This window comes from Cottoperca gobio, chromosome 9, assembly GCF_900634415.1.
Source record: "Cottoperca gobio chromosome 9, fCotGob3.1, whole genome shotgun sequence".
Taxonomy (NCBI): domain Eukaryota; kingdom Metazoa; phylum Chordata; class Actinopteri; order Perciformes; family Bovichtidae; genus Cottoperca; species Cottoperca gobio.
In genome coordinates this window covers 26,880,288-26,907,111 of record NC_041363.1, presented here as the reverse complement: position 1 = coordinate 26,907,111, position 26,824 = coordinate 26,880,288, and the positions used below count along the sequence as shown (strand labels likewise).

Below are 26,824 nucleotides of genomic sequence, written 5' to 3'. Positions count from 1 at the left end.
ATTTTAGCTCCTTGTTTTGGTTTTCCGGTAAACAAGACTTAAATATGTGTTGGGAGGCAAACCCATGACTTTTAAGTGAGTACTAATGTTGTCCGTCTGCTGGATGTATAAAATGTTTTCACGAACATGTTAGCCATAACTAATGAGGTGATAGTCTGTAAATGTCTAGACATGTTAGACTGTCAACTTGCAGCCTGGTTCATCAGACTGTATCTGACAAAGGAGAAGATTCAACTAAACCACTGCTGGAATATGTAACAATATGGTAATATATAAACCAATCACAGCCCAAGTAGCAACATATTCAGGGCAAAGGAGGGGCAAGAATGTAAATGTACAGTATATATGTGTATTATGCATGCATTGGGTACAGTATGAAAGAAAGAAATCCAACATCCAGACTGTATTTATACTGCAGTGTAAATGCACCTAAGTCATGAGTAAACTATACAAGAGATGGGTTTGGTTGAGTTTGTGATCACAAAGGATACTTTAGTTTTATTTCCCACTTTACATCAATGTGGGGACAGACCCATTAAAACTGTTGGCTGAGGTGATAAAAGTGTAGGTTATGTTCTCCTTCACATGTCATAAAGCACCGTGCTGCATCTCAAAGTGAGCTCCCCAAAAGCAGACAGTAACACTTCTAATGTGGTTCTCCTCTTTTCAGCATGTTATCTGATGTACTGATTCAGGCTAGTTAGCTAGCTAGTGCTGATTATACAGCATGCTGTCAAACATTTTACACCGCTCGAACTCCTGCTCCATGTTGCTAGTGATGCTTTGTGTTTCAGCATGAGACGTAATGTCTGAGCTCTACAGCAAATGATGGATCTCCACTATTGTGAGCAAGTCTTCTTTTCACCGTGACCAGAAAATCATTAGGAACCCATCAGGCTTGTGTCATTTTTTAGTATAACTCCACTTGCAATCAAAGCCAACACAGCAGCAGATTAAATATATTGAGTTGAGATGCAGTAGAATAGAGCAGGCGTGTAATGAGGCTATGGGGTGTGTGGAGCAGGAGAAAGCAGAGGAGTCCTCTATGAGCAGGTCTAGTATTAGAATACAAAGGAGCCAAGCAGTGTCAGGCTTTGTGTCCGTCCATCATCCACAGCACTGAAAATCAATAGCCTTTGTATTACAGACAATACAATAAAACAACGTTCTCAATCTTGTACATTTTACAGATTCAAATAACCATACAGAAATATTCCTACACAGTACATTGCTACAGAAGAAAGGTTTAAAGAGTAGGTGATGTTTAAACAAATACATATCAGCATGAAGCAAAATCCCGAATGTAGAACAACTACAAAGGTCAGATCCTTCCTCATCGAGCACACAGCACAGCAACATGATGCAGGCAGTCACGAGACCCTTGGACAATGTAAACCTCGGGGCTACTTTGCACGAGTCAAAGAAAAAAGACTGTGTTCTTTAATTTAACATAATCGAACATTTGATCCTTTGTGTAAATGCTGTGAACAAGCAAGATTATCAACAAGAGTCGCAGCACCTACTGACAAAATGTAATCGTACGAAATGAATATAAAACATATTGTAAAATTACAAAATAAAAGCCAGTATCAATAATCCAATATTTGCCGACTGCGTGGCACTTTGTGGCACAACCATGAGCGGACTGCAGTATGAACAATTAACTCTAGCACAGACATAAATCATATTCTTCTGTAATACAATAATTTGAACATAGAAAAAAACAGCAGCCCGCTCTTATAGTAGGAACCAGATAATGCTGGGACAATACCACTGTTGTCCTTTATCCATTTATAAAGGACTTCAGTCAGTTTGACTTTTCATTAAGCACACATCCAAAACAGTGATTATTGCACTCTGCAGTCATACTGTAAAACAGTATGATTAAGACAGTTCTAACTTCATTAATATCTAATAACATGTTTTACATCCTCACTGGCCATGAAGAGATAACGCTCAAATGCTTAAATGTCCTATTCTGGACCAAAGCTGTCCGTATGCAGTAAAGCCTGAATGTCCTCATGGATGCATTAAGATGAAGAGCAGCTGATCCCTCACATACTTCCTCCAGCTCAGCTGACTTACATGGAGCAGGAAGCAACATGAAGGTACATAAGAGCAGTCTGAGGGCTCAGTCAGCCATGGACACACATTTACAGTGTGCAGGGAAGATTGAATATAAAGTTAAGGAGCATGTGTGGATGAATATTAAATAATAATAATAACAATATAATATATTATACTTTAAATTCCTCCGCTGAATCGTTCCTTAACTTTAACCTAAATTAAACGAGGAGCATAAAGTTTTCACTTTTTCCTGGTTTCTCATCAAAAAGAGATAAAGTGAAGAACACACACGTACATGAGTCTTATCTAATGGTGAAGCTGCATAATCGCAGATTGATATAAAATACAGGACATGTCACCTCAGCACAAGCTTGAGATGGAGCAATGCAAAAGTCACTCATCCTGTCTGTCAGTCAGTAGGGATGCCAGCAATTATACTGTTCCAAAACAGCTCTCTCTCTCTCTCGCTCTCTCTCTCTCTCTCTCTCTCTCTCTCTCTCTCTCTCTCTCTCTCTCTCTCTCTCTCTCTCTCTCTCTCTTTCTCTCTCTCTCTCTCTCTCTCTAGTTTAAAGTAACTTTATGCAGCAGTTAGTTATTTACCATCAGTGTGAATAGTGTTTAGCTATACAGTACAATGAGGTAAATGTTAGGCTAGTACTGGCCTAGCGTATGATAAGTGTGATGTATAAGACAGAGTGAAAAACTTGTAATGACATCTGCATGGTGACGTTTTAAAGGGGCACGCTACCGATTAGTTGTTAGTACACATCCAGATCAGTTTACCTTAAAGAAAATAAAGTGTCTGATGATGTTATCAGTTTCTCAGCCTGGGCTTCAGACTTCAAATGTTTTGATCCTGTGCAGAAAATGTCGAGGTTCAAGAGTTTGAAAGACGGGGACATTTACCAGACGGATGAAAAGACGCTATCCAGTTGCATCATGGGAAATGTCGATGATGATCCAGTGTTTATTTTCACCCACAGTAGGGATCAAAAGTCAGTACGCTGCACAGATTTCGACGATTATTTTTCTAACGTTAGTCCTCCAACATAATGGAAGTGCAGTACTAGTTTACTGAAGAGCGCATTTAAGTTTTATAATAATAACACATCCTGTGTTCAAATGGATATTAGAAATATGGCAAAGACGGTATTTTGAGACATAGACCTTCATTTTGTGATATTCACTGAAATGCTAGAGAACTGGTTTTTAACAGTCTATTAAAACTGTAAGAACAATTTAGTGGTGAGGAAAAACAAAGACGACTCATAGGAAAGGATCACCGCTACTACAACATTGCTACAAGTCTTCAATAAGAAATTCTTATATACTCCAAATGTGAGTAAATCAAGTGTCACTGCAGTTCTTCACAGAGGGACAAACTGCAGGTGTGCTGCAGACACACACATGCATTAAAGAGGATCTGCAGAGTGGGCTCAGCAGGGTCTAGTGCTGTAAAGTCATGAAACATACATGGATACTACAGTTGGCCTGAAAGACTGAAAATAAAGAAAATGTCCACTGCTAACACACACGTTTAAATATGACATCCCTGACAGCCATAACGTTCACTGAGGATGACTCTGTGTATGAAGGATCTACAGTGTGTCGCTAACAGTGAGGACAATTCTTAGTATCAAACAAGAGATTCAACCTGAGTTCATACAACAGTCTGTACGAAATACTAATACATTTATTTGAAGTAAAAAAAAAAGCTGTGTTAAATAGACAACTCTTAATTTTATTAAGACTAATTTAATAGATTTCCACATGATAGCATGGAGAGAGATGCTGGAAATCTATTCTATAAGGCTCCAGTAAGCACACACCTGACAAAGAAGATACTTCCATCTTAAAGCAGCAGCTATGCTGGCTAAAGGCTGAACACTCAGAAAGGAGTTCTTTCTGTTCTCAGCTGTCACTCTTTGTCTAACATCCTGTCTGACCTCAGGAATCTAACTCTAGTTAGAATCTTCTGACACAATTAGGCTAGCATGATGAGTCCCTCGCTTCTCCGTCTTTTTCTTGTCCCTCTCTTTCTCTTTTCTCTGACAGATAGACAGAAAGTGAAAATCAATAAGGGAGAAAAAGTGCACGGCTGGCTGAATCTACAGGGCCACCCTGTCGCTTCAGAGGGGTGAAAAGACCCAACTGCACTGCTGCTCCAGCTCTGCACAGAGTCCGTCCAGAAGCCTCTCGGGTGGCTTTAGCCCTGTCACCGTACAGCAGGCTCACACGTGAGATAACCGGCCGACAAGCCAACACAACGCGGCTCAAGTCACAAGAGGTCGTCGTAGTCCAGCAGCTTGGAGTGCTGACGGCTCTTCCACAGGCGGAACAGACGGAAGTCAAAGTACATCTCGATCATCTCTTTCCCTGCAGCCACAACACAACACAGGGAAGAGGAGATTACATGACTGTACCCTGCCAATTATAGCACGCACGTTACTGCTTAATGACCATATCAGTGTTTTTTTATCATGGAATCATGTGTACTGCTGGTTATTAAGAGGACGCTACTGTTTGCATATTTCAGTATATTTATCTGCTCTACATTCAGCTGCTCATTTCCATTCACTTTGATCCTGCAGACATGAACCATCACGTCTGCTTTTACTCTTCTTACACTTCCATTTGTTTTATATGTTGGTTATGATTTTATATTTATTCTTATTCAATATGTATTGTATATACTGTGTGTGTATATATATATATATATATATATATATATATATATATATATATACATGAACTAACATTGAATACAAGTGTGAAGAGGTAATAGTGTTGACAAAAGACGTCTCTGTGTTGTGTTGCAGAGATATCTACAGAAGTTAGCATGCTAACAGCTAGCTGCGCTCCGTCCAGTCTGTAATACCACTTGTTCCTCTAGAGGTGATAGTGAGTCACTGTAGCTCCAGTCTGCCTCACTACAGAAGGAGAAGAAGAACAGCTGCCTGACTCGCTTGTCAATAATAAACTCATGGTCCGTGTGTGTTCTATGCTTTGTTAATTTGTTTATTGGATATTGTTTAAAGTGGCAGAAAGGAGAAAACGACCCGCACTCTCACCTCGTCCTCACAGCCAATGGGAGGCTGTTTCGCTAAGAGTAGAGCTGCCGGGAAAACAGCGTAGGTCTAAAACGGCGTAGGGCTAATCCTGGGGAACTGCAAACTTTGTGTTGCTGCCATTACACGGAGTGTACAGCCCCCAGTGTCACAGTAAACACAGATATCTTAACTCCCCGTGAAGATAAAAAAGATAGCAGAGATATTTAGACTTTAGAGTTTCAGCAGTCTGCTCTAATGAACTAACAGATAGACAGACAGACAGACAGACAGACAGACAGACACATAGACAGACACACAGACAGACACACATACACACATACACACACACAGACAGACAGACACACAGACACACAGACAGACAGACAGACACACAGACAGACAGACACACAGACAGACAGACAGACAGACAGACAGACAGACACACAGACAGACACACAGACATACAGACAGACAGACACACAGACACACAGACAGACACACAGACAGACAGACAGACACACAGACAGACAGACAGACAGACACACAGACAGACAGACACACAGACACACAGATAGACAGACAAGACACACAGACACACAGACACACAGACAGACACACAGACAGACAGACACACAGACAGACAGACACACAGACACACAGACAGACAGACACACAGACAGACACACAGACACACAGACAGACAGACACACACACAGACAGACAGACAGACACACAGACAGACACACAGACAGACAGACAGACAGACAGACAGACAGACAGACAGACACACAGACAGACAGACACACAGACAGACAGACACACAGACAGACACACAGACACACAGACAGACACACAGACACACAGACAGACACACAGACAGACACACAGACACACACAGACAGACAGACAGACAGACAGACAGACAGACAGACAGACACACAGACAGACAGACAGACACACAGACAGACAGACAGACAGACAGACAGACACACAGACACACAGACAGACACACAGACAGACAGACACACAGACAGACACACAGACACACAGACAGACACACAGACAGACACACAGACAGACAGCACAGACAGACACACAGACAGACAGACAGACAGACAGACAGACAGACAGACACACAGACAGACACACAGACACACAGACACACAGACACACAGACACACAGACAGTAGTTCTAACTTTATAGATTCACAAGAATGGGATAACTGTTGAATATAGCTTAAGTTATGAATAAGGTATGAAGGATGGGATTGATTGGAATAGGTATAAAGACCTTGATCACATCCTCCCTGCCTCGGACAGGTGATGCCTTCCAGCTGTCCGCTGCCTCAGGCTGCTCCTCATTTTCCACCACCATGTTGCTTTTTACTGGGGTTTATTCGGCAGTGTTGTTTTAGGAGCTTTTTCTTTCTTTTTCTTTCTTTCTTCTGTCTTTTCGAACATTTTTTTGATAAAATTTCTTGGAGGTAGAGCACTTAGAAAAACTGCTCACTCCATGCTTACCGGAAACGAGGCGTTGATTTTGAATGTTTTTGTTATTTGTCTCGTGCCATCATTAGCACAACATTTGAATTTGTCCAATTCTTTGGTTCACATTCAAAAGCAAATTCTCAGCTGCATGCTAATACATTGTAATCTATTAACTTCTGATCGACATCCTATAAAACTAATGCTTCACTGTCCTCCAGGCAATATATGTGCACTTTATTCAACTATTAAAAATGCTAAAAACAATCTGCACTGCAAATGGTGACTTCATATGCAACATGCTTTAGGGCTCTAAGGGCTGATCCCTGGCCTGTAGTATTTCATGTATTATTTAATTTTGTATGTCTTTCTACAGTCAGAACAGTCATAAGAATAAAGCACAACACCCTCTGAATGCTTCTTCACAGTGCTACAGATTATATGTACGGAGAGGAAAAGGAGGAGGTTGGGTCAATAGAGAATTGGGAAACACAAATGTAAATTTTAATTATCATATCATCAATAGATGGTTCCCCTATTTAAAAAGGGGGACCAGAGAGTGTGTTGAAAGGAGCCAGTTGAGGTGGTTCGGGCATCTAGTAAGAATGCCACCTGGGCGCCTCCCTAGGGAGGTGTTCCAGGCACGTCCAGCTGGGAGGAGACCCCGGGGAAGACCCAGGACTCGGTGGAGAGATTATATCTCCTCACTGGCCTGGGAACGCCTCAGGATCCCCCAGTCGGAGCTGGAGGATGTGGCCCGGAGAAGGGAAGATTGGGGTTCCTTACTGGAGCTGCTGCCCCCGCGACCCGATCCCGGATAAGCGGTAGACGATGGATGGATGGATGGATGGATCATCAATAGATGTCGGGCAATGACAGGGAGGGATGCGTTGAGAGCTCAGCAGAGTTCACACCTGCATGTTCATCTTCATAGCTGAGCGGCTTCATTAACATCCTCTGTTCACATTCAGAGTGTACAGGTGAGGCCAGCAGAATCAATACAAATACTGTATGTAATGTGTGTGTGTGTGTGTGTGTGTGTTGTTGAGCATGCAACTCTTTTGTGGCACAGATGGAATAAACATGTCTGTGCAAAGGCAGCAGAAACTCTAGCATGTGTGAGCGTGTAACTATTTGCAATGTGTGTAGTGCTCTCACCCTCTGCAGACAGCTCGAGTGGGGACTTGAATTCCACTGTGGACGGTCTCATCAACCTCTTCAGAGTCTGAATCAGCTGCAGGGACAGAGGGAGAGACAGAGATGGAATATGTTATTCCATATGCCATCAGGCATTCTGGAAAACAAAGAAAGCAGTGATGGTGCAGAGGGCTGTATGCAGAGAGCAGGACGAGGCCCTGCAGCAGACGTAGCTGTATGTGAAAAGGTCACTTACACTACAGTAGCTGAGTATAAGTGAAAGACACTTATGGTAATGTTTTCTATCCATACAGATGCATCTATCAGAGGATCTATAGTGAGCTAAGGGTCACATACAGGGAGGTCAACTTTCAGTACCTGCCTTTAAAAGCTGATGTAGACCATTGCATTATAAATGAATGAGGTTATTTAAGTGATGTCATTTATATTATAAAATGTATTTTAAGGAATTTAAATCATTCATTAACATGTAAGGTATACTGTATGTTCCCTGGAAATAAAGATGTGTTTAGGCCTCCTCAGCCAATACTGCTGGCTTCATCTGTCTGTTGATGGCTTCTTCTTGGCTAACTCTAGCTCTATCAATCTTTTTCAAATGTGCACTGCTCCTGTTCAATAAACCAATATATACAAAAATAAATGTGGAATTTAAAGCATATCCATGATACTTTCCACACATTTACTGCCTGCTCTTGTTCCCCCTCTCACTCCCTGGAGTCCGGGCCAGGCCAGCTGCAGTGCCGTCAGTGGCCTTTGCAGGTTTCGTCTACAGAAGCTTCTACTTTTATTCAAAATCTAAGAGTTTTCAATGTATACATTTTATGGAAAGGAGCTAGGCATGGGTTTATGAACATGCATTAGCAAGAGAAAAGCATCATTTTTTATTTCACTTCATTAAGGATGCATTTGATTTGGAAAGATAATTCCTCATATTGCCTCAGATGTTTTTCTACATGACAGAAAATGTAGGAAACTAATTGGTCTTATTTTGCAAAATAAATGTATGTTGTTATGTTGGAAGGAAAACTTGCAATATTCAAATTAGATAGATAGAAAGTATGCGTATATATCTGAAGATTTCCTTTAATATTTGGAACACTTTCAGCTGTGGGAACATTGTTGATGTTCAGCATTTTCTCTCATGTGCACTAAATATGAAGCCAAAGCCAGCAGCGGGTTAGCTTAGCACAAAGGCTCCTGCAGCAGCACCTTTAAGGCTGAGCTCTCAGGCAATTTCTTGTCTTGTCTTCATTGTAAGGTTGCCTGTCTGTATAATTTTGTATCTTTTCACATATGGAGGATGAAATAGGTTCGAGCCATAAATAAACAAGTTGCAAGATAACAAAATAATTTGTGAGAGACAAACCGTGTGAGGGGACCAGGCAGGGGTGGGGAGCAGAACTGGAGCTCGGTTAGGAAGGTGGAAGGTCACACAACCTGCCAGAGGCTACATGTGCTGCTAATGAGACCAGCTCTGGTGCACAACCTCCACATTTCCCAGAGGCTTACAGTGACAGGCCATCCATAGAGCAGGATTTATCCAAACTGGGCTCAGCGCCGCAAATGCTAACGATAGGAAGCTGTTAGCAATTAAAAAACGCTACTACTGCTGTTAATAGACCAGAGAATTTGATCTTATTGACTTTTGTGCTATTGTTAAAGTCCCCCTCCACGTTTTAAAAGAAGTAAAAAAATACTCTGCTATGATTAATATTTTCTTTAACATGGGTTTCCTATAGAAAATGTAATGCAAAAACAAATCTATAAAAGGGCTGGAAGCACATCTGCTCTCTCTCTCATTGAGAAATTCTGGATCTGGCCCCACCCACATCATGGCGGCACAGAGCTCGGGAGCGATGACTCTCAGCGCCTGGACTAGTTTCTCCGTTAAAGAAAATGTGTTTGACATTTAACGTTCATTGCTCTAACTATGGCGGCCTAAAGACCACAAACCACACATCCTTCTCTCACAAACAACACGTGCAGTTAGTCTACTAGTTAACTACTGACTCTGTCAACATGTGGATGTTCTTGTGAAAGCTTTCAGAATTTGCTTAGATCAGTTTTAAATAAATAATGATCTGTGTTATTATCTACGAGCAACCATGGACACATTAGGCTGAAAGTGAGCAGATAACATGGTTAGCAGACACTGAGTTACTTGCAGTAATGGAAGCACCGCTAGATGCCGGGAAACATAAAGGTCACCAGATTCCTTTAATAAACAGCATTTGTCTGTTTCGTATATGTGACGTATCTAATTTAGTTTAGACAGAGGGGGAAAGAGAGGGGGGGAGAGAGAGAGAGAGAGAGAGAGAGAGAGAGAGAGAGAGAGAGAGAGAGACAGACAGACAGACAGACAGACAGACAGGCAGACAGACAGACAGACAGACAGACAGACAGACAGAGAGAGAGAGAGCGAGAGAGAGAGAGAGCGAGAGAGATATGCAATATGCTGACCTCAGTAGTTACAGATTACATCATGCAGCAGCCGCAAGGGCCTGGAAGCATTGTTCCACTGAATAGGCAGTTTTTGCTCGAGGACCTGATTACTTCTTACGACAAATTGAAACCATGTGGAATATGCATCAGTGGTTGCATAGATGGCTGCTCCAACAAAATCATATGGTTGGAAGCTGCACACACAAGCAGCGACACACACGTCCAGACAAGACAGTGATGATGCAAAACACTGTATGAAAATAAAAACTAGGACTAAATATCTTATATATATATATATATATACGGTTTGTGAGTGTGTGTGAATGGTTATTTCTACTGATGAGCTGATGTGCAGCTTGTGTGGAGCCTCTGACTCTGTATGAATGTGTGTGAACGGGTGAATGCTGACATGTGTTGTAAAGCGCTTTGAGTGACCTTTCTTTGTTAAAATCAAAAGAATCCATAACTCCATCTTCCCACACATGGCCCAATGCCAACATGGAGTACTGTTATTATGTCATTAGAGCTTTCCGTTACATTCATTCAGTCATACTCAGTTCTTACTGTTACCCTTAATTTAAAGTGACTGGTATCACACCGGCAAACAAGACGAACACTGGTGTACAGGAGGTGTAGCAGGAGCAGCAGCTAGCTGTGTCTGACACAGACACATATAATCTGTGGCTGATTTGACTCCTTTTAAAAACAAAACCACAAATTATTTTGTTATGTTTATGTCTATATTATAGAGTGATGAACATAGTTAGTCAGTCACTCTATTAATAGTGGCTCCCCAGCTGCGCCTGCAGCAGCTGGGGGAGATGCAGCGAATACGCCCTTCCCTGTTCATCCCCTGTGTGACTGCTACTGAAGGTGCCAAATGTCACCACTGCTCGGACATAATTCTAGTCCTTTGGTGTAAAGCGGCCCACACAAGCTCTCACGTCATAGATGTAACACATTGAATGCATTTACAATTAAATCTTTTTGAGAGCCCAAGGCAGAAAAAAGAGTGACTGTAGGAAGCATTTAATACTGTCAATTCTCCAAAAGTGGCCTTTCTCTAGTTCAACTGGAGAGGGTACCAGCTTTGTTCATATTAGAGCTTTTTGTTTAATGCACTCTGTTTATGTTGAAGTCATATTTTATTATAAGCCTCCTTGTTTTTTCAACTACTCCCGTTTGCCCTGTTATGACATTATGCTGTTCATAAAAACCCATTTCCTGTAGCGTTTAATATGACATAATGTTATGTGACTCTAATTCTCCATCACTAACATGTGGCATCATTATCAGACTCAGCAGTTCCTCAGACAGCATCTGTATGGTGTTTTTTCTCTGTAAGTGTCTTGACTGCCCTCACAGCTTCACACTGCATCAACACTTCATTTGTAAGCATCGAGGTCAAGAGGTACACAAGCATGCAATATGCATTACACGGCCTTAAGCCTGCGCCCATCTCTGATATGCAGGAGTATTCATTTTAAAGATGTCTTTGTGAAGCTTTTACCACCAAAGTGCAGAGCAAAGGCTGAACAGCAGTAATAAGAAGCAGTACAGCGGTTCTAGAGGGGCTGCATGAGAAAGTATGAATATTTTATTGCGTGGGCATGTTTGTGTGCATATGCCGTATGAGAGTGTGTCTGCATATAGCCAGAGCGTAAGGGTCTCTGTGGGGGTGGGAGGGTCATGGCAGTGGGACTGGCGGAGGTATGAGTGTGTGAATAAATGTGTGTGTGATTGCAGCATGGGGAGTGGGAGTAGCTTCATTGAGTGGGTGTCAAGGAGTCTTTTTCCTCCTGTCATCCCCAAGTGCTGCGTATGTGGAAGTGGAGGTGTGTGAGTGTGTGTGTGTGTGTGTGTGTGTGTGTGTGTGTGTGTGTGTGTGTGTGTGTGTGTGTGTGTGTGTGCGTGCGTGCGTGCGTGCATGCGTGCGTGCGTGTGTGTGTGTGTGCTACCTTCTCTCCATTAGCGCTCCCCAGCACGTAGCAGCCCATGATGTGGATGAGGTTGGGCTTGGGGTTCAGCTTGCTCATCAGCCTGCTGAGCCGGCGCCAGAACCTGGACACACAGGAGAGGTGAGAGCTTGTGAAATGAACAGCAGAGGGGTGTGAGCAGCAGAGACACTGAGGACAGGGACTTGAAGAGGATGATGATTTGATGAGAGTAACCGCATGATAAAGTCACAACTTGGAGGCACGTTATGGTCAGAGATTTCCATCACAGGCTTTTGTACCACCTGCAATCATTTCAAATGTAAAAGAAAAGCAGACATTTTTAACCCTTGATCCAATTCAAACTGTCTCATGGAGCGTGGCTGACAGGAACGCTGATACATCTCTGTATGTACAGCATGATTTTATTATCTGTCTAATATCTACAGTATACTGAACATGTGACTAAAGACAAACAAGATATCATCACTTCCTCGCTGTCACTATTCCTTTATGAAACAGCTTTGTTGGAATGAATAATGTATTCATCTTACTGGATCATGTCTTCTTCCTTCTCCACTTTTGCAAAGGTGGCGACTTTGTTCTTCAGCAGGTACAGATGTCCTGGACCTCCCTGGGGAAAGAGTTTCAATGTTCTGAAGCTCTGATAATGTGTCTGTGGTTGAATGTGTTTGTCATCCCAGTGACAATTATACAGAACATCCAAACTTCAGCATTGAAAAGTAGAAAAATAAAACCACAAACTGTGATCATTGACTGTAAAACTTCACTTTCAAAACTAATAGTAATACAATAAAAATAATCAATAATGACTCAGGCTGAATGTGCTTGTGGAGGAGCAGCAGCAGTGTCTTCTGTCATGAACCCAAAGTGCATCATCTGTCGTCAGATCCAAGAGGATAGATGAGAGCAGCATGCAGGTGGGACACACTTTCAACATTTAAAATAAAGTTCCCTGAGCACATTGTTTCAGAGCTGCAATATTCTCTTCATATCCCACAACATACTGGAAACATAAATGTTCCTATGATATGTGTCTGTATAACTGTAAAACATTATTCGTAGTTTTAGTTTTAATGTGTCATATAGTTACATATTCTGTTGTAGCTATTCAACATTGAGTTTAAAGTATTTTCTTTTTTACTATACATGGGAGCGTTTTCTATTTTAAACAAATTAAAATATTTAAATTAAAATATTTAAAATAATTCTGAAATAAATAATGAATACATTAAGGATAGAATGATTTCTGAGATCTTTTCTAGAAATTATTAAAAATGTTATGTCACATATCTTATTTTCATAATAACTGTTTAATAGTTCATTTTTATTTCAAAATATCCATTTTTGTTTAAGTCTGTTTTTAATTTAATATTGGTATTTTCACATTCACATTCACTTCATAATGTCACTTTTCATTCCAAAACTACTAGTACGAGAGTACTAATCAGATTTATTGTAAGCCAACACTAACTTAAAGGACAACGTGACAATAATGTCTCAATATTTCCTTGTCCCTCCTGTCACTCACCTGGCAGAAAATGAGCATGTTCCAGATTTTGCAGCCTTTTCTGTAGGCAGTCAGCTTCTTCTCTATCTCCTCTGGGCCAGGGACAAATGTAGAGAGAAACGTGTGACTTTTCACACTAAGCTATAATGGTGACACATTTAAATTCTCTCTCTCTCTCTCTCTCTCTCTCTCTCTCTCTCTCTCTCTCTCTCTCTCTCTCTCTCTCTCTCTCTCTCTCTCTCTCCCTCGACACACTCACACAAACAAACACAACACTATAACAATGAGTCATCTCTGCTCTCCAGCAAGATGAAACTTATTCCACCCTCATCTGTTCCACGTTTACACTAGGAGAGTCATTTTCACACACGTCACACTCACCGAGGATGTCATCAAACGTGGCATGTTCATGGTCCTTTAATAGAAAATAAACAAAATTATTATTTCATCAAACCCCACTGACAAATTGAACGAGCCTCTGATTTTTTCCACAGAACATTGGTTCATTCACGTACGATCACATATAATTTAGACATTATTCTAACAGTTCTGATTTTACTCTTTCACAATTACAGTCCATTAGATTTTTAAAGAGTGATTTACAAGAACAGAATCATACAAGAATGAGGTAAATATGAGGGTTCGATTAACAGGATATAAAAGCTTTATTTCTTCAGACATTTCTCTAATCTCTTTATTTGTGGATTACTGGATTATTTAAAATTCCAGAGGTCTAATAATAATTATGATGTACTCGGGGGAAAAAATCCATAAACATATTCAATAATGTGATTGGTCCCAGGTAGACATGGCTTTCTTTTAGGGGTGAAAAGCTAACAAGACTAATGGTCCTATGTCACTAAACGGCTCATAGCGCAGCGCAACTTTCATTGCTAGTTTCAGACCGACGCAGTTGTTTTTTTTACACACAGCGCACACGTTGTGTAAGAAGCAAATGTTCATATCCCATCTGTGCGGCCATGGGCCTGTTGGTTTTCAGAAGTGTGGTCAGGTGCTATCTAGAGGCAGTGCCATCCTGAGGGGAACGGGAATGTCTGAATCAAATTTCATGGCAATCAAACCAATAGTTTGAAAATGACCCTTGTGGTGACGCTATAAGGAAAGGGGATTGTCACAGTCATCATGACTGCCTGCACACAATGTTGTGCCAATCCATCTAGTAGATGTTGAGATATTTCTCTAGATAAGTAAAACCATTGATCTGCTGATGGTGCTAGATATAAAGGGATCACCAAAGTCAATATAATTCTTCCTCTGGGGAAATTGAATGTCTGTCCCAAATGTGATGGCAATCCAAGACATTTCATTGTGGACAAACGTGGTGGACCAATCAGCTGACAATACCATCTTTAATGTGGCTAGAAAGGTTGGGAACCACTGTCCTAGATTGATAATTCCTTTGTATTGTTTGCATTTCACAACAAACTTCGAGTGCTTTGTTATTTTTCCCGGAGAAAAAAATTAAAAAGATTGTCTTTCTATTTCCATCTGAACAGATAAAGAACAGGGTACTACTTAACAGACCGTCAAAGCCAGGCTGCTAAGAGTCTGTATATTGCTTAGGAGAGGATGATAGACAGTGCTCTTCTTCACTCAGACACAAATGGATCCTCCATACCTGACTGGTCTTTGCTTATGATTGTCAAACTGGAAAAATGTCAGTTCTTCAAATTTGATCAATTTTAAAATTTGATCAAAAAGTTATTCAGTGAAATTAGTTTCTGATTGATTTGTGGTGAAAAATGGTCATCCGCGCATTTAAACAGTCCTCACAGTCATAGTCCTCAACACATAAAATATCAGACTGGTTAGTGGAAGTCACATTTAAAGGCACAATGAGTCGGATTTGTCGGTTGTGGTTTTGTGGCGTTCAGAGGGAGGCGCTGGAAGCAATATTTTAGAAAGGGGGGCGTTCACGTGTCTTTGGGGGGCGTTTGTGTGTACGGCCTGCGAGGTAATTCATAAACACACGCAAAAAATCTACTCAAAAAAAATTAATCCAAATCTAGTCAGATATAGAATATAACCGGCAACAGGTCAGGGTCCTGGAACACAGCACGAGCGGAACATGTCATCACGTGGTCACGTCATGTCAAAAACTTCAATATTAAACGAGACGGTCATTGACATCAGCGAACGCAGCATGGCGAGTGTAACAAAGAGAAAGGTGGATGCGGAATGTTCCAGGAGAAATGGACAAACTATTATTTCTTTGTGGAAGTAAAAGGCCAGTGTTGTGCGGACGCGCTTGCGGTCATGAAAAAGTCTCTCGAGCTGCATTACAGCACGAAACATGCCAAACTGCACAAGCTGAAAGGACGAGTGTGTTTGGATAAGGTTAACATTGTGTGTTTTTAGACTTATTAGCAGAGCTAACACCAGCAGAGCAAACAGCAGAGCTAACATCAGTAGAGCTAATGTTATAGCAGAGCTAACACCTGCAGAGCTAACACCAGCAGAGCTAATGTTATAGCAGAGCTAACACATGCAGAGCTAACACCAGCAGAGCTAACACCAGCAGAGCTAACACCTGCAGAGCTAACACCAGCAGAGCTAATGTTATAGCAGAGCTAACACCTGCAGAGCTAACACCAGCAGAGCTAATGTTATAGCAGAGCTAACACCTGCAGAGCTAACACCAGCAGAGCTAACACCAGCAGAGCTAACACCTGCAGAGCTAACACCAGCAGAGCTAATGTTATAGCAGAGCTAACACCTGCAGAGCTAACACCAGCATCACTGCTGCTGATTCAGGCTGTGTGTTTAAAGAACGCGGATATTTTCGCCTGAGTTTCTGAACGTTGGGGTCGACGTCGCTCCATTTATAATTAATGTGTTGCATTTTTGACTTTTTTGCACTCTGTAGTTCTCTCCTCTCCTTTCCTCTCGTTTGTTCTCGTTTATTTAATTAAAACACGGGGTTCCGTGGGGGGGGGGGGGGGGGGGGGCAGCGCCTCAGACTTGTTCCTTTGTGCTTGTTTATCGTTGGATCACTTAAGAGTGCAAATAGTTTCACAGTTCTGAGGCTGCTGTGTTTAACACCGGTTACAGTTTGAATGTCTGACCCTGATTGGCTGCAGTCTATGACACAGATTAAAGTTTAAATCTTTGTTAATAATTTGTTTAACACTCCTTAATAAAATGTCTTTGTTTGCTCCCTGGGTACATGGTGTATCAGGCAAATTGAAGGTAAAAACTACAAAACATTTGTTTAATAATATAATATTTATTATTATTTTGAAATTTTATTATGTAACTTTAATCTCAAAGAATTTGAGATTTTATAATAACATAATATATCCGCCTAATAATAAGAAATATATTATAAGAATTGAAATACTAATTAATATAATTAATATGTAATATAAATTATAAATACTAAGAATAATAATTAAAATAATACAAACAGAATAATAATCAACATTAGAATTTAGGGGAGACAAACAGGAAGCGTACATTTTATTTGATAGGGGGGGGGTAAGGCACCTGGATAATGGATAGGGGGGCGCTGGCCCAAAAAAGGTTGAGAACCACTGATCTAGCGCCACCAAAAGACCAACACATTCACTTCTCATGGTGCATGAAAGAATGCCTCTAAAACTAAAACCAATTCTCCTCAGCTGTATTTCCAAGCTGAGGTTGACAAAGTACCAAATAAATGAAGTGTGACGATATGGAGCGAAGCCTGGCAGTCTGAGTCTCAGGTGCTCTGTGCAGGTAACAAGCTTTTCTCTGGCACCACAATGAGGCCCAGCTGGTAACTCATGGTAAGGATGTTTCTTTGCAACCAACGAAGGACTTAATAAATGAATAGACCTATCAACCTAAATCTAATGTTGGTGTAAAGCTGATGGTGTCTGTTACTCACATAAAGGATGGGGATGATGGAGGGGTCGTCCCTACGAACGATGTTGGGAACATATTCAGCCTTTGGGACCTTGGAGGATATCAGCTTTGGAAAACAGGAAACATGCAGAGAAACCTTAATACCCTTGGCTGCATGACAGATATACTTAGTTTAACTTGAAAGGTGAATTGTAAATACTCACCATGATTTTAGGTGGCATGAAGTCCTCTTCATCACAGGCCACTCTCTCCAACTCCCTCTCCTCCTCCCAGTCGGCATCCCCATCCAGCCCTTCATCTAGTGTCCCTGAGGAGGTCTGAAGCTCGCCACCTGGCACACACACGCACACACACACACACACACACACACACACACACACACACACACACACACACACAGGAACAAAGGGCGTGATGAAAGGATCACAAGGTTTAGAGAAGAGGGTGCTCCATTTAAAAGCATTGCACCTGTGTTTCCAGCACAGAGGGGAGGAACTGCGGAGTTCAAATCAGACGGCAGTCGAGACAAAACAACACAATAACACTCTCCTTATGCTGCAGCCACAGACAGACAGCTACAACACAGAGCAACAGGCAGATGGACAACTGGTTGAAAGATGAGATGGACAGAGACACAGGATGTCAAGATAACCTGCAGACACACAATGAGTCAAAAAGTACAATAAGAGAGTACATGTGTTTGTATGTGCATTTTTTTAGCATGCGTATCTACACGTTGTGTGTTAGCAAACATGTAAAGTTACGTGTGTGTGTGTGTGTGTGTGTGTGTGTGTGTGTGTGTGTGTGTATAAAAGTGCATGTGCTACGTAGAGTAAGTATCTGCGCTTGTGTTGGTGTGTGTGTGAGAGAGCGTGCACTCACTGTCTCTCGAGTCATGCAGGGACTCAGGCTTGACGGGGGTGGGGTCACTCCACGAGCGGCTGAAACTCTTGCCTCGGCGGTCGACAAAGGCTGATGGAGTTAGGGGGTGAAGAGAGTCACTTTCTCATACACACACACATGCACACACACACACTCCAAAGTACCCTACCCCAGAAATCAAGGGTTTTGCTGTTTGACCCAGTATGTGTGCAGAACAGTCTCTGTTAGATAACTGGCCTTATTGTTAAAGTAACTGATTCAACTTGTTGCAGTGATGTATTCCAGGGTGACACCGCTGTTAGAGCACACTCCAGACTACAACTGACACTTGTGATTAAACCATGAAACTTTGGAAAGAACATAGTGGAACATGCCCGTCACATTTTGGCCCAAAACCCAAATATATTTATTTACTATCACATAAGACATTTTTTTTGCAAAATGATTTAAGCAATTGGAAAATAAAATGTGCATGCATTTATTATGGTATTATATGTATCAGTATATATATATCAAGATGACACTATTCTTATTTATATTGGTGATTGTATTCATATTACCAAGGCCCACTCAAGAGCCGCATTTTTTTTTTGTTCATGTTGAATGTTAGAATGATTTAAATACATTCACACTGATAGCATGATGGCATGTTGACATATTGTTCATGTTTGCAGAACGTTGAGAGAAAACTTCAGTCTCCCAGTTTAGAGTCACTGGGGTTTCCATAGACTGAAGGACAGAGGGGCTGTCAGTCAAAGTTGATTTTGTGAAGGACTTAACATGGTGGAATATAATATCAATAATTGCTCCATTAAATGTGAAAATCAAATCAAAGATGTTACAGCAAACAGACACATGTAAGGAAATGCCGAGTCATCAGTGTTAGATACAAATGCCTTTGAACTTTCCAGTACACAATCACTACGATAACAATGACACAATTATTTTCTAATGTAAATGTGAGTAGGTGCACAGTCACAGACACACACTTACATACACACAACAGACCAAATCACCATCTATTGGGACTTTCAGGAATAAGGTTTTTAATGTCAGATTCATAAACCTACTCTGACACAATATTCTACTAAACCAGCATGGTACTTCTGCTCGTAAAGCACAAATACATCCTGGTGTTATGGTACACACTGTAGACAATGAATGCATGAAAACGTACCGACATCAGCATACATACATGCATACAGCTACAGGGAAAGACTTACTCTGGACCTTCATCCTGCGGCTGCCCACCATCCTAAGCTGTTTTCGGAAGTTTCTTCAATTTTAAGGAAGAGAAGAAGGAGACAGAGACATCAAGAATAAGGAATGGAGTCAGAGAATGAAAGAATGACGCATATATAGAAAACAGTCAGAAGTCCAACCGGAGCTGTGACAAAACGATCCGTACCAAAACCAGCTCTGAGGCTCCAGCAGGTAGTTTCGTCTCGAGCGCATGCTAATGTGTTAGCATACGCTAAAAATAAAGAGTACCTCAAAGTGACAATTTGTGCCTGTTATGTATTATAAAGCATCACTTTTTATTCTGAAAAATAAATACTCTTCAATACCCTAATTATCTGCAATATAAGATATTTAACCTTTTCTTAAGTTATAACTTTATCTTAATCCAAACAATGATGTTAGCTGGAAATGGATCCTTGCTTAATGTGAATGACCTGAACCAAAAGTTTTATTATCAGATATATTTTTCTAAATGGATTCAATTTCTAATATTTCATACAGAAAATAATATATATAAAATACCACGTTCATATTTTACTTATGTCGTAAACAAGCACCTGTGATTTCCAGCTACCTGATGGGGAAAAGGGTAAAAAAAAATCATTTGCAGCAGGTGGAATAGACTTTTCATCCAGATGGGCTACAATAAAAAAAATTGAAAACCTTGATAACTAATAACAATAATTTATTCCTCCTCAATCTTGTCGTCTCTCCAGTCTCTCTTTTTTTTTCGGTTTTGTGCCAGCCGCGATAGAGACGTCTTAAGCACGCCCACTCGCTCCTGAGACACAGTCTGTCTGATGTCCGGTCCCAAAGAATCGGACATTTGCATTCTCACAGACAGCTCCTTCGGTCCAGATCATTTCAATGCATCTGTGAGAGGAACTCATGGTTCTTTTGTACCAGTGGAGAAAAAGAGCGGCGCATGCTTTTTATTATTCATCAAGGTTGACTGTAATGATTCAGTGCAAGTGGAAAATAAAATAATATTACACAAAAATAAATAAGTGATAGATTAATGTGTTGTTTAGATGTTTTTTTATGGTGTGTATAACAATATTTGAGTCTTATTCCTTCAGCTGTGAAACGGACTTTGGAACTGTACTAAATAGTTGGAAGCTTCATTCATAACGTTGACATTTGAATTTGATAAAGATGAGGCTGCACTATTATTACTACTAGTAGAATCAGGTGGTGGTGGCTGCGCAGGATTGTTTCAGACTTATGTGATCCAAACATTAAGTTATCTCACCAAATATTCTGCTTCAATACATATTTGTTGGCATTTAGCCTTTCAATGGTTTGCACGCATTAACAGGGCATTAACAGGTCTGGACAGAACAAGACTAAGATATTATCCTACACGCCATTCTGCTCATCCAGAAGCCGTTTAAGACTTTGTCAAAATACAAAAGGTTTCTAATGCTACTCAGATGTTGAAGGAGACTTGTTTCCCTGTAATGAAGAATATATTGGACCCAATTAAACAGGTGGTTTTGAGTTTGCAGGCTAACGAAGCTCTGTGGTGAACTAAAAGACAAACTGTGATGAGGCGCCTGGTAACTGATAAACCCCACAGCTCGTTATTTTTAATAAGACCCACCAGAGATTAGTTATGGATAGCTTTTCCTGCACCACTGTTGTGAACGACATGGCTGTCAAACTAAAGGCTCTGGTGTCATTAATAAAAAGACGATATCAACGTGATATATCAGTGTGACCCTAACCAGCAGCGAGGTTCATCAAAGTGCCAGTACAATCAAAGCACACACCCGCCCATGTACATGTTTGTACACAAGACATTTTCTATCCAGAGTGCATTTTGGAGACATTCCAAAAAGCGATGTTGACATGTCAGTGTTGATTGCAGTAGTTGTGAAGGCAGAGCCTAAAATAGAGGGATGACTCAGAGGGGATCCATCAGTCAGCCAGCGTTGGTTTTTGTGACAGCTTTTAAAATCACACTGAAATTCCCGTTGGTGTGTGTGCATGTGTCTGCAACTACGTCACCCAACCATCTCAATCCGGCTGTGACCTTTCCAAATGGTTGGCAAAAAAAAAAAGTCTTGCTTATTCAAACATGCATAATTCGATTTGTGAAACCAACGGAATGTTTCTTTCTATTAAAAACTTTGAAATCTGAAAGTACGTGACACAGCCCTGTACACACACACACATACACACACACACACACACACACACACACACACACACACACACCCACACACACACACACACACACGGCGTGCCTCAGCTTGGTGGATGTGAGGTCACAGAGCCGTGAGCTACGACCCTTTATTAACCCCGCTTTTACACTTCAGTGTTATGTGAGGAACACCTGCCAGCACACACACACACACACACACACACACACACACACACACACACACACACACACACACACACACACACACACACACACACACACATGACAGGATACTGTTAGGAGGGTTGTGATAGCTCTATATCATCAGTTGAGGACGAGTGCAGAGAATGTGTTCTTTCCTGCGTAACAGCATAACTGCGAGATGACAGAAGACTTGATGATAGAAATGTGCCTTTAGCATGACATTGTTTCACTTCATTTTAATAAACTTTAAATTAAGTTTATATTTATAAGTCTGTGTCTTGCCTGCTATAAGCAGTGGTTTTGTAACAGTGGATGCTGCAGGAGGCACCTGCTCTACCGCTGGCTTCAGGATTACAGCTAGTGATGATTTTATCAAAAATGTAAATTAATTCTTAAAAAAAGAAAATCCATCCATGGTATGTCTAACCTGGTCCAGCTTGCATCAATTAAATCGATTATATCATTTATAATTGGTGTTATATACTGCTGGGAACTAATGATTAAAAATGGATATATTAATAATTAAAAGTATTTCATATCATCCCGACTGATTTTCCATCATATTCTCATACTTTGGCCGGTTTGACCGTCAAACAGATATTATATATATATTATATACATATATATACATTTTATTATTCGTAGGATTGTGCAACACTAACTCAAAATCTCACAGTCTTCATCAGCGGACGGGTGTGGCTCAGTTGTCGTCATGATTTTGAAATGTGATTGAGATTATTTTATCATAAATAGCATGGATGTTCTTTAAATTCATTAGCTACAGACTGCTGATGGATTACAATGATTATAATGGTGATTATTATTATTAGTAGTAGTACTATTATTAGTGTTATCTTTTGCTCGTAGGATTACTCACTAGAAATTTGAAGTCAGTCCAATTATCCAGAACCTTATAAATGGGCCTGGGAAATGTTTCCCTTGTATTCACCAACATTCACAACCTTATCTCTGGGTATTTGACTCACCTGCATGTTGCTGTCCATCATCTCAAGTTCACCAGTGAGAACTGAGTGTTTCCATGGGCATGGTACAGTACAATGGTGTAAAGTAGAAAATCATTTTCTGTACTTTGACAAACTGGCTCAGTTCACCATAATGTGCTTTTCTACAGGCTTCATTCAATAATCAGTACAACAGCAGCGTCAGATGTGATGCAAAGTTAAACTACTGTCAATGAATCTCAATATTTGCTGCAGATGTTTCAAATTAAAAGCCTTCCATTACCAGGAGGGACTATAAGACACTGGAAGGCTTTTAGTGTGAAACAGCTGTGCAGGAAGTGTTGACCTTCATGGACAGTAGAAGGCCTGGTTTTCTGCATTGGAGGTAAATAAAAGCCCCAGTCACTGTTTGAAAAAATACAGTATACGTAGAGATGTGGTTAAACATCAGCCAAGTGATCCATTAAGAAAAAAGAGTTTTAAAGCTCAGATCTATGTCAGGGAGACGGTGTAGCAGCACACAGGACAGGACAGGACAGCCAGGACACAGTACCTCTCCATCACGGCGGCTGCCTCCTGCTCTCTTTTCCGCCTCTTTGTCTCAGCAATGCCTCGGAAAGCCCTGCCAGGACGTCAAAGCGTTGTCAGAACCCAAACTAACCCAAAGGGTAAGTAACCTTTACACAACGTATCTGATTCAGCTCAGAAATAATCTCCACTGAAGTCCTAACACTTTTGGTTTTGAGCTGCAGTGCTCTTTAACTAGGCCTAAATTGAGAGAAATTGACCAGATTTAAGCGATTTGGGTCTAGTTGGGTCGGGCGTATATAATTCTAGTTAGGGTGGCTGGAGCAACAATAAAGGGTTCAAGGCGAGGAGGTTTAAGTCCATACAGGTTTGGTTAGAGTTAGCAGCACAAGGACGTTTTATCCTCCAGAGGCAGAAGACAAGTACTGTGGTACACACACACACACACACACACACACACACACACACACACACACACACACACACACACACACACACACACACACACACACACACACACACACACACACACACACACTAGGACCACAATGCAAGATAGGGATCTACAAGAAGAGACACTGAGGAGTAAACAGGAAAGCCAGTTAACTACATTATCAAGTCACCACCAGTATGAGCCAATCAGCTCCTGCTACTGACTGACTGTCATCTTTGAGTCTTCAACGTCATTTAATTTCAGAAAGATTTGTAAACCATTAATTGTCATTCTGCCAGTGTGAGTTGGTGAGTGTGGGGACAGTAATGGCTCTGACAGGATGTCAGACATCATGACATCATCTGGGACAGCGTATGTCCTGCAGCCTGGTTATGGCTGACGGACAGACTGATGGGCTGAAGTCAATGGAGTCTGCTTATTATCCAAAAGCCTTCATAGATCTGCCTCTGCACTATTGTTACATTGAAAAACATGAACACTATCTGCCATAACCAGAAACTCCATCTTCCTTTTCTGTACCATTAAGCAATCCAGCAGATTTCCCGCCAAATTCAACAAAGTCGTGAGGAAAAGAAAGACATTACAAAATTACCAAATCAATTACAACAGCAGTTTACTAACCTACCTGCTGATGTACTAGCTTAGTGCCAGATAACAGCCAGGAGCTTTAGCATTAGCTACAGCGCAGTCCATTTGCCGCTGACAGCTAACTCACAGCCGCCAGTTAAAACTCTTATTATAGCTTGTTGTGGACAAGAATATTTCATTTTACATCATAGTTCATACAATTTGAAAGTTGTACTTTTGACTATTTAGTGCTAATCTGATATCCTCTTTTATAATACTGACACTAATGTTAGATATAGTATAAATACATATTGTTACATGTCCTATTCATCAGCTCTCTCTGTATATATCTTTAGATATAAGCACAATGAAAATGGTTTAGCTGGAAGCAATGCTTTGCTTTCACTAATATGCTTTTCATGATGATTGCATAAACTGACAGCTTTAGGCAGATATTAAGTGTGTTGCTATGTAATATATGAAAGAACACTTCAGACCAGGTATAGCAATACTACAATACTACAATACTTCAACTTGTCTCATTGCATCCCTCTGGTACTTCACCTTCCCTGCACTTGGGTTGAGTATCGCTTAAGTGTATAACTTCAAACTGCCAGTCTCTTAGACGCCGAGGTTCAGGGGGTTAAGGACACAGCAGAATTACATGTTACCTAACTGAGAAAGTGAGTGAGAAAAGGAAGAGCAATGAGGAAGAACAGTGGGGGCGTTCAAAAGAGTTACTCACGATATTCTACAGTCGTGGTTTGGAGAGCCGCCACGTAGAGAGCAGAGGAAGAGAGGACAAAATGAAAGAGACATCAGCATAAACAGCCGGTCAAATATTCCACTCACACACATATCACACAGCACTTCATGTTGCACTTCTCACTTTCACCCAGGATACTCACCTCGAGTGAAAAAGTCCTGACCTTTAACTCAAAATGTCAGTGAGTAAGGACAGAATCCTCGTCCGTCTAATTAGGACACGTTGGATATGAATGGTGAAAAAAAAGTGAGGAACAGTACAAGACAGATGATGATAAAGTAAATGTCCACCTGATCCCCAACAAAATGTCTCATCACAACAGTCAAGGACTTAATTAAACTGCAACAAACCCAAGAAAAGAGACAAGAGAGGACACTGATGGTCTAGTACCTTTCATCAAAGGTCAGTGTCAGGCTCATATATCAGTCTGACCCTAATAGGGATACGGACAGATGGAAATAGATGGACAAAGGGAGCAGAGATGAGGACATATGGAGAGAGAAGAGGGAGCGTGGGCGAGATGAAACGGAAGATCATGGTGGGGGAGCTTTGTCAGTTTGAGGCTGATAATTATAAGATCTTGGTGAAAGGTAATAATTAACTAGTCACGGGAAGTGGAGGTGTATGTATGTGTGTTTGTGTGTGTGCGTGTGTGTGTGTGTGTGTGTGTGTGTGTGTGTGTGTGTGTGTGTGCATGACTAACACAAATTCTTTACTTTCTAACGCTGGTCTCTAAGACTCTTGACAGTAGTTGATGTTACGTTTGGATCTTTAGTTGGAAGCATATGAATGTCAAAAGTACAGACCAGGTCACACCAGCATTCAGCTCAATCATCGGCAGGTTTAGTGGATTTGTTCGTAGTGAATATGTAAATTCACGCAAATGTTTTGCATCAAGTTAAACTTTGACCTGCCGGGGACGAAGAGCTGCAGAGTGTAAACTGTATAATGTATCATAACCACGCACTTTATTTAACCTCCTCTGTTGGAGTATAAAAAACTCAAAACAGCAAAGGTTTGTTGTGAAAAGGAGGCGAAGGTACAATATACGCTGTGTATATAATATAATATATATAATATAACTGTTCTGTCCCCCTTAATAAAATTCTGTAGTGAATGAAATGATGTACAATGGCGAGAACAAAACGGCCCAGAACGGACAAAATGGTGTTAGGGGTGAACCCGCCAGCCACAGCTACTGCATCACTGAGCTACAAAAAACTAATATTACGGTAGGAAGCACAGATGCATTTCACTGTGCCACTCTGATGTGACCAGGCCTTTGGGTTAGAAATAGCATTCAGTTTCCAAATCCACTAATTAGACAGTATCCATAATCCTTAGAATACTTATTAATTTTAAGTGATTTAGCAAATCATGTCTTTGCTCTGTCTCGTGTGGATAATAATGCTGTATATGAATAATGAGGGCTATTTGTTTCCTTATCCTGTTCTAATAAGACAGGATATGATGAAGAACAAGCATTGACCAATCAAACAGTGTAATCTAATGTTGAATCTGTAAAATGCACTGACATCA

The 26,824-nt window shown here is 40.9% G+C and overlaps 1 protein-coding gene across 5 annotated transcripts in view; it reads right to left on the bottom strand.

Moving 5' to 3' along the window:
• Positions 1-3,752: 3,752 nt before the first annotated feature.
• The window catches only part of nsmfb (NMDA receptor synaptonuclear signaling and neuronal migration factor b), a 37,437-nt gene continuing 14,365 nt past the window's right edge, over positions 3,753-26,824 (bottom strand). The window contains exons 5-16 of one of the 5 annotated variants that reach the window (XM_029440404.1): positions 25,265-25,270; positions 23,524-23,592; positions 19,640-19,692; positions 18,417-18,506; positions 17,738-17,865; positions 17,557-17,640; positions 14,049-14,082; positions 13,689-13,759; positions 12,691-12,770; positions 12,161-12,263; positions 7,761-7,836; positions 3,753-4,443 (exon numbers count right to left, since the gene is read on the bottom strand). In XM_029440404.1, the coding sequence (XP_029296264.1) occupies positions 4,346-4,443; positions 7,761-7,836; positions 12,161-12,263; positions 12,691-12,770; positions 13,689-13,759; positions 14,049-14,082; positions 17,557-17,640; positions 17,738-17,865; positions 18,417-18,506; positions 19,640-19,692; positions 23,524-23,592; positions 25,265-25,270 (892 nt within the window). In that variant the 3' untranslated portion in view covers positions 3,753-4,345. The remainder of the gene's footprint in view (positions 4,444-7,760; positions 7,837-12,160; positions 12,264-12,690; positions 12,771-13,688; positions 13,760-14,048; positions 14,083-17,556; positions 17,641-17,737; positions 17,866-18,416; positions 18,507-19,639; positions 19,693-23,523; positions 23,593-25,264; positions 25,271-26,824) is intronic. The other 4 variants (XM_029440407.1, XM_029440405.1, XM_029440408.1 and 1 more) reach the window with 4 other exon arrangements.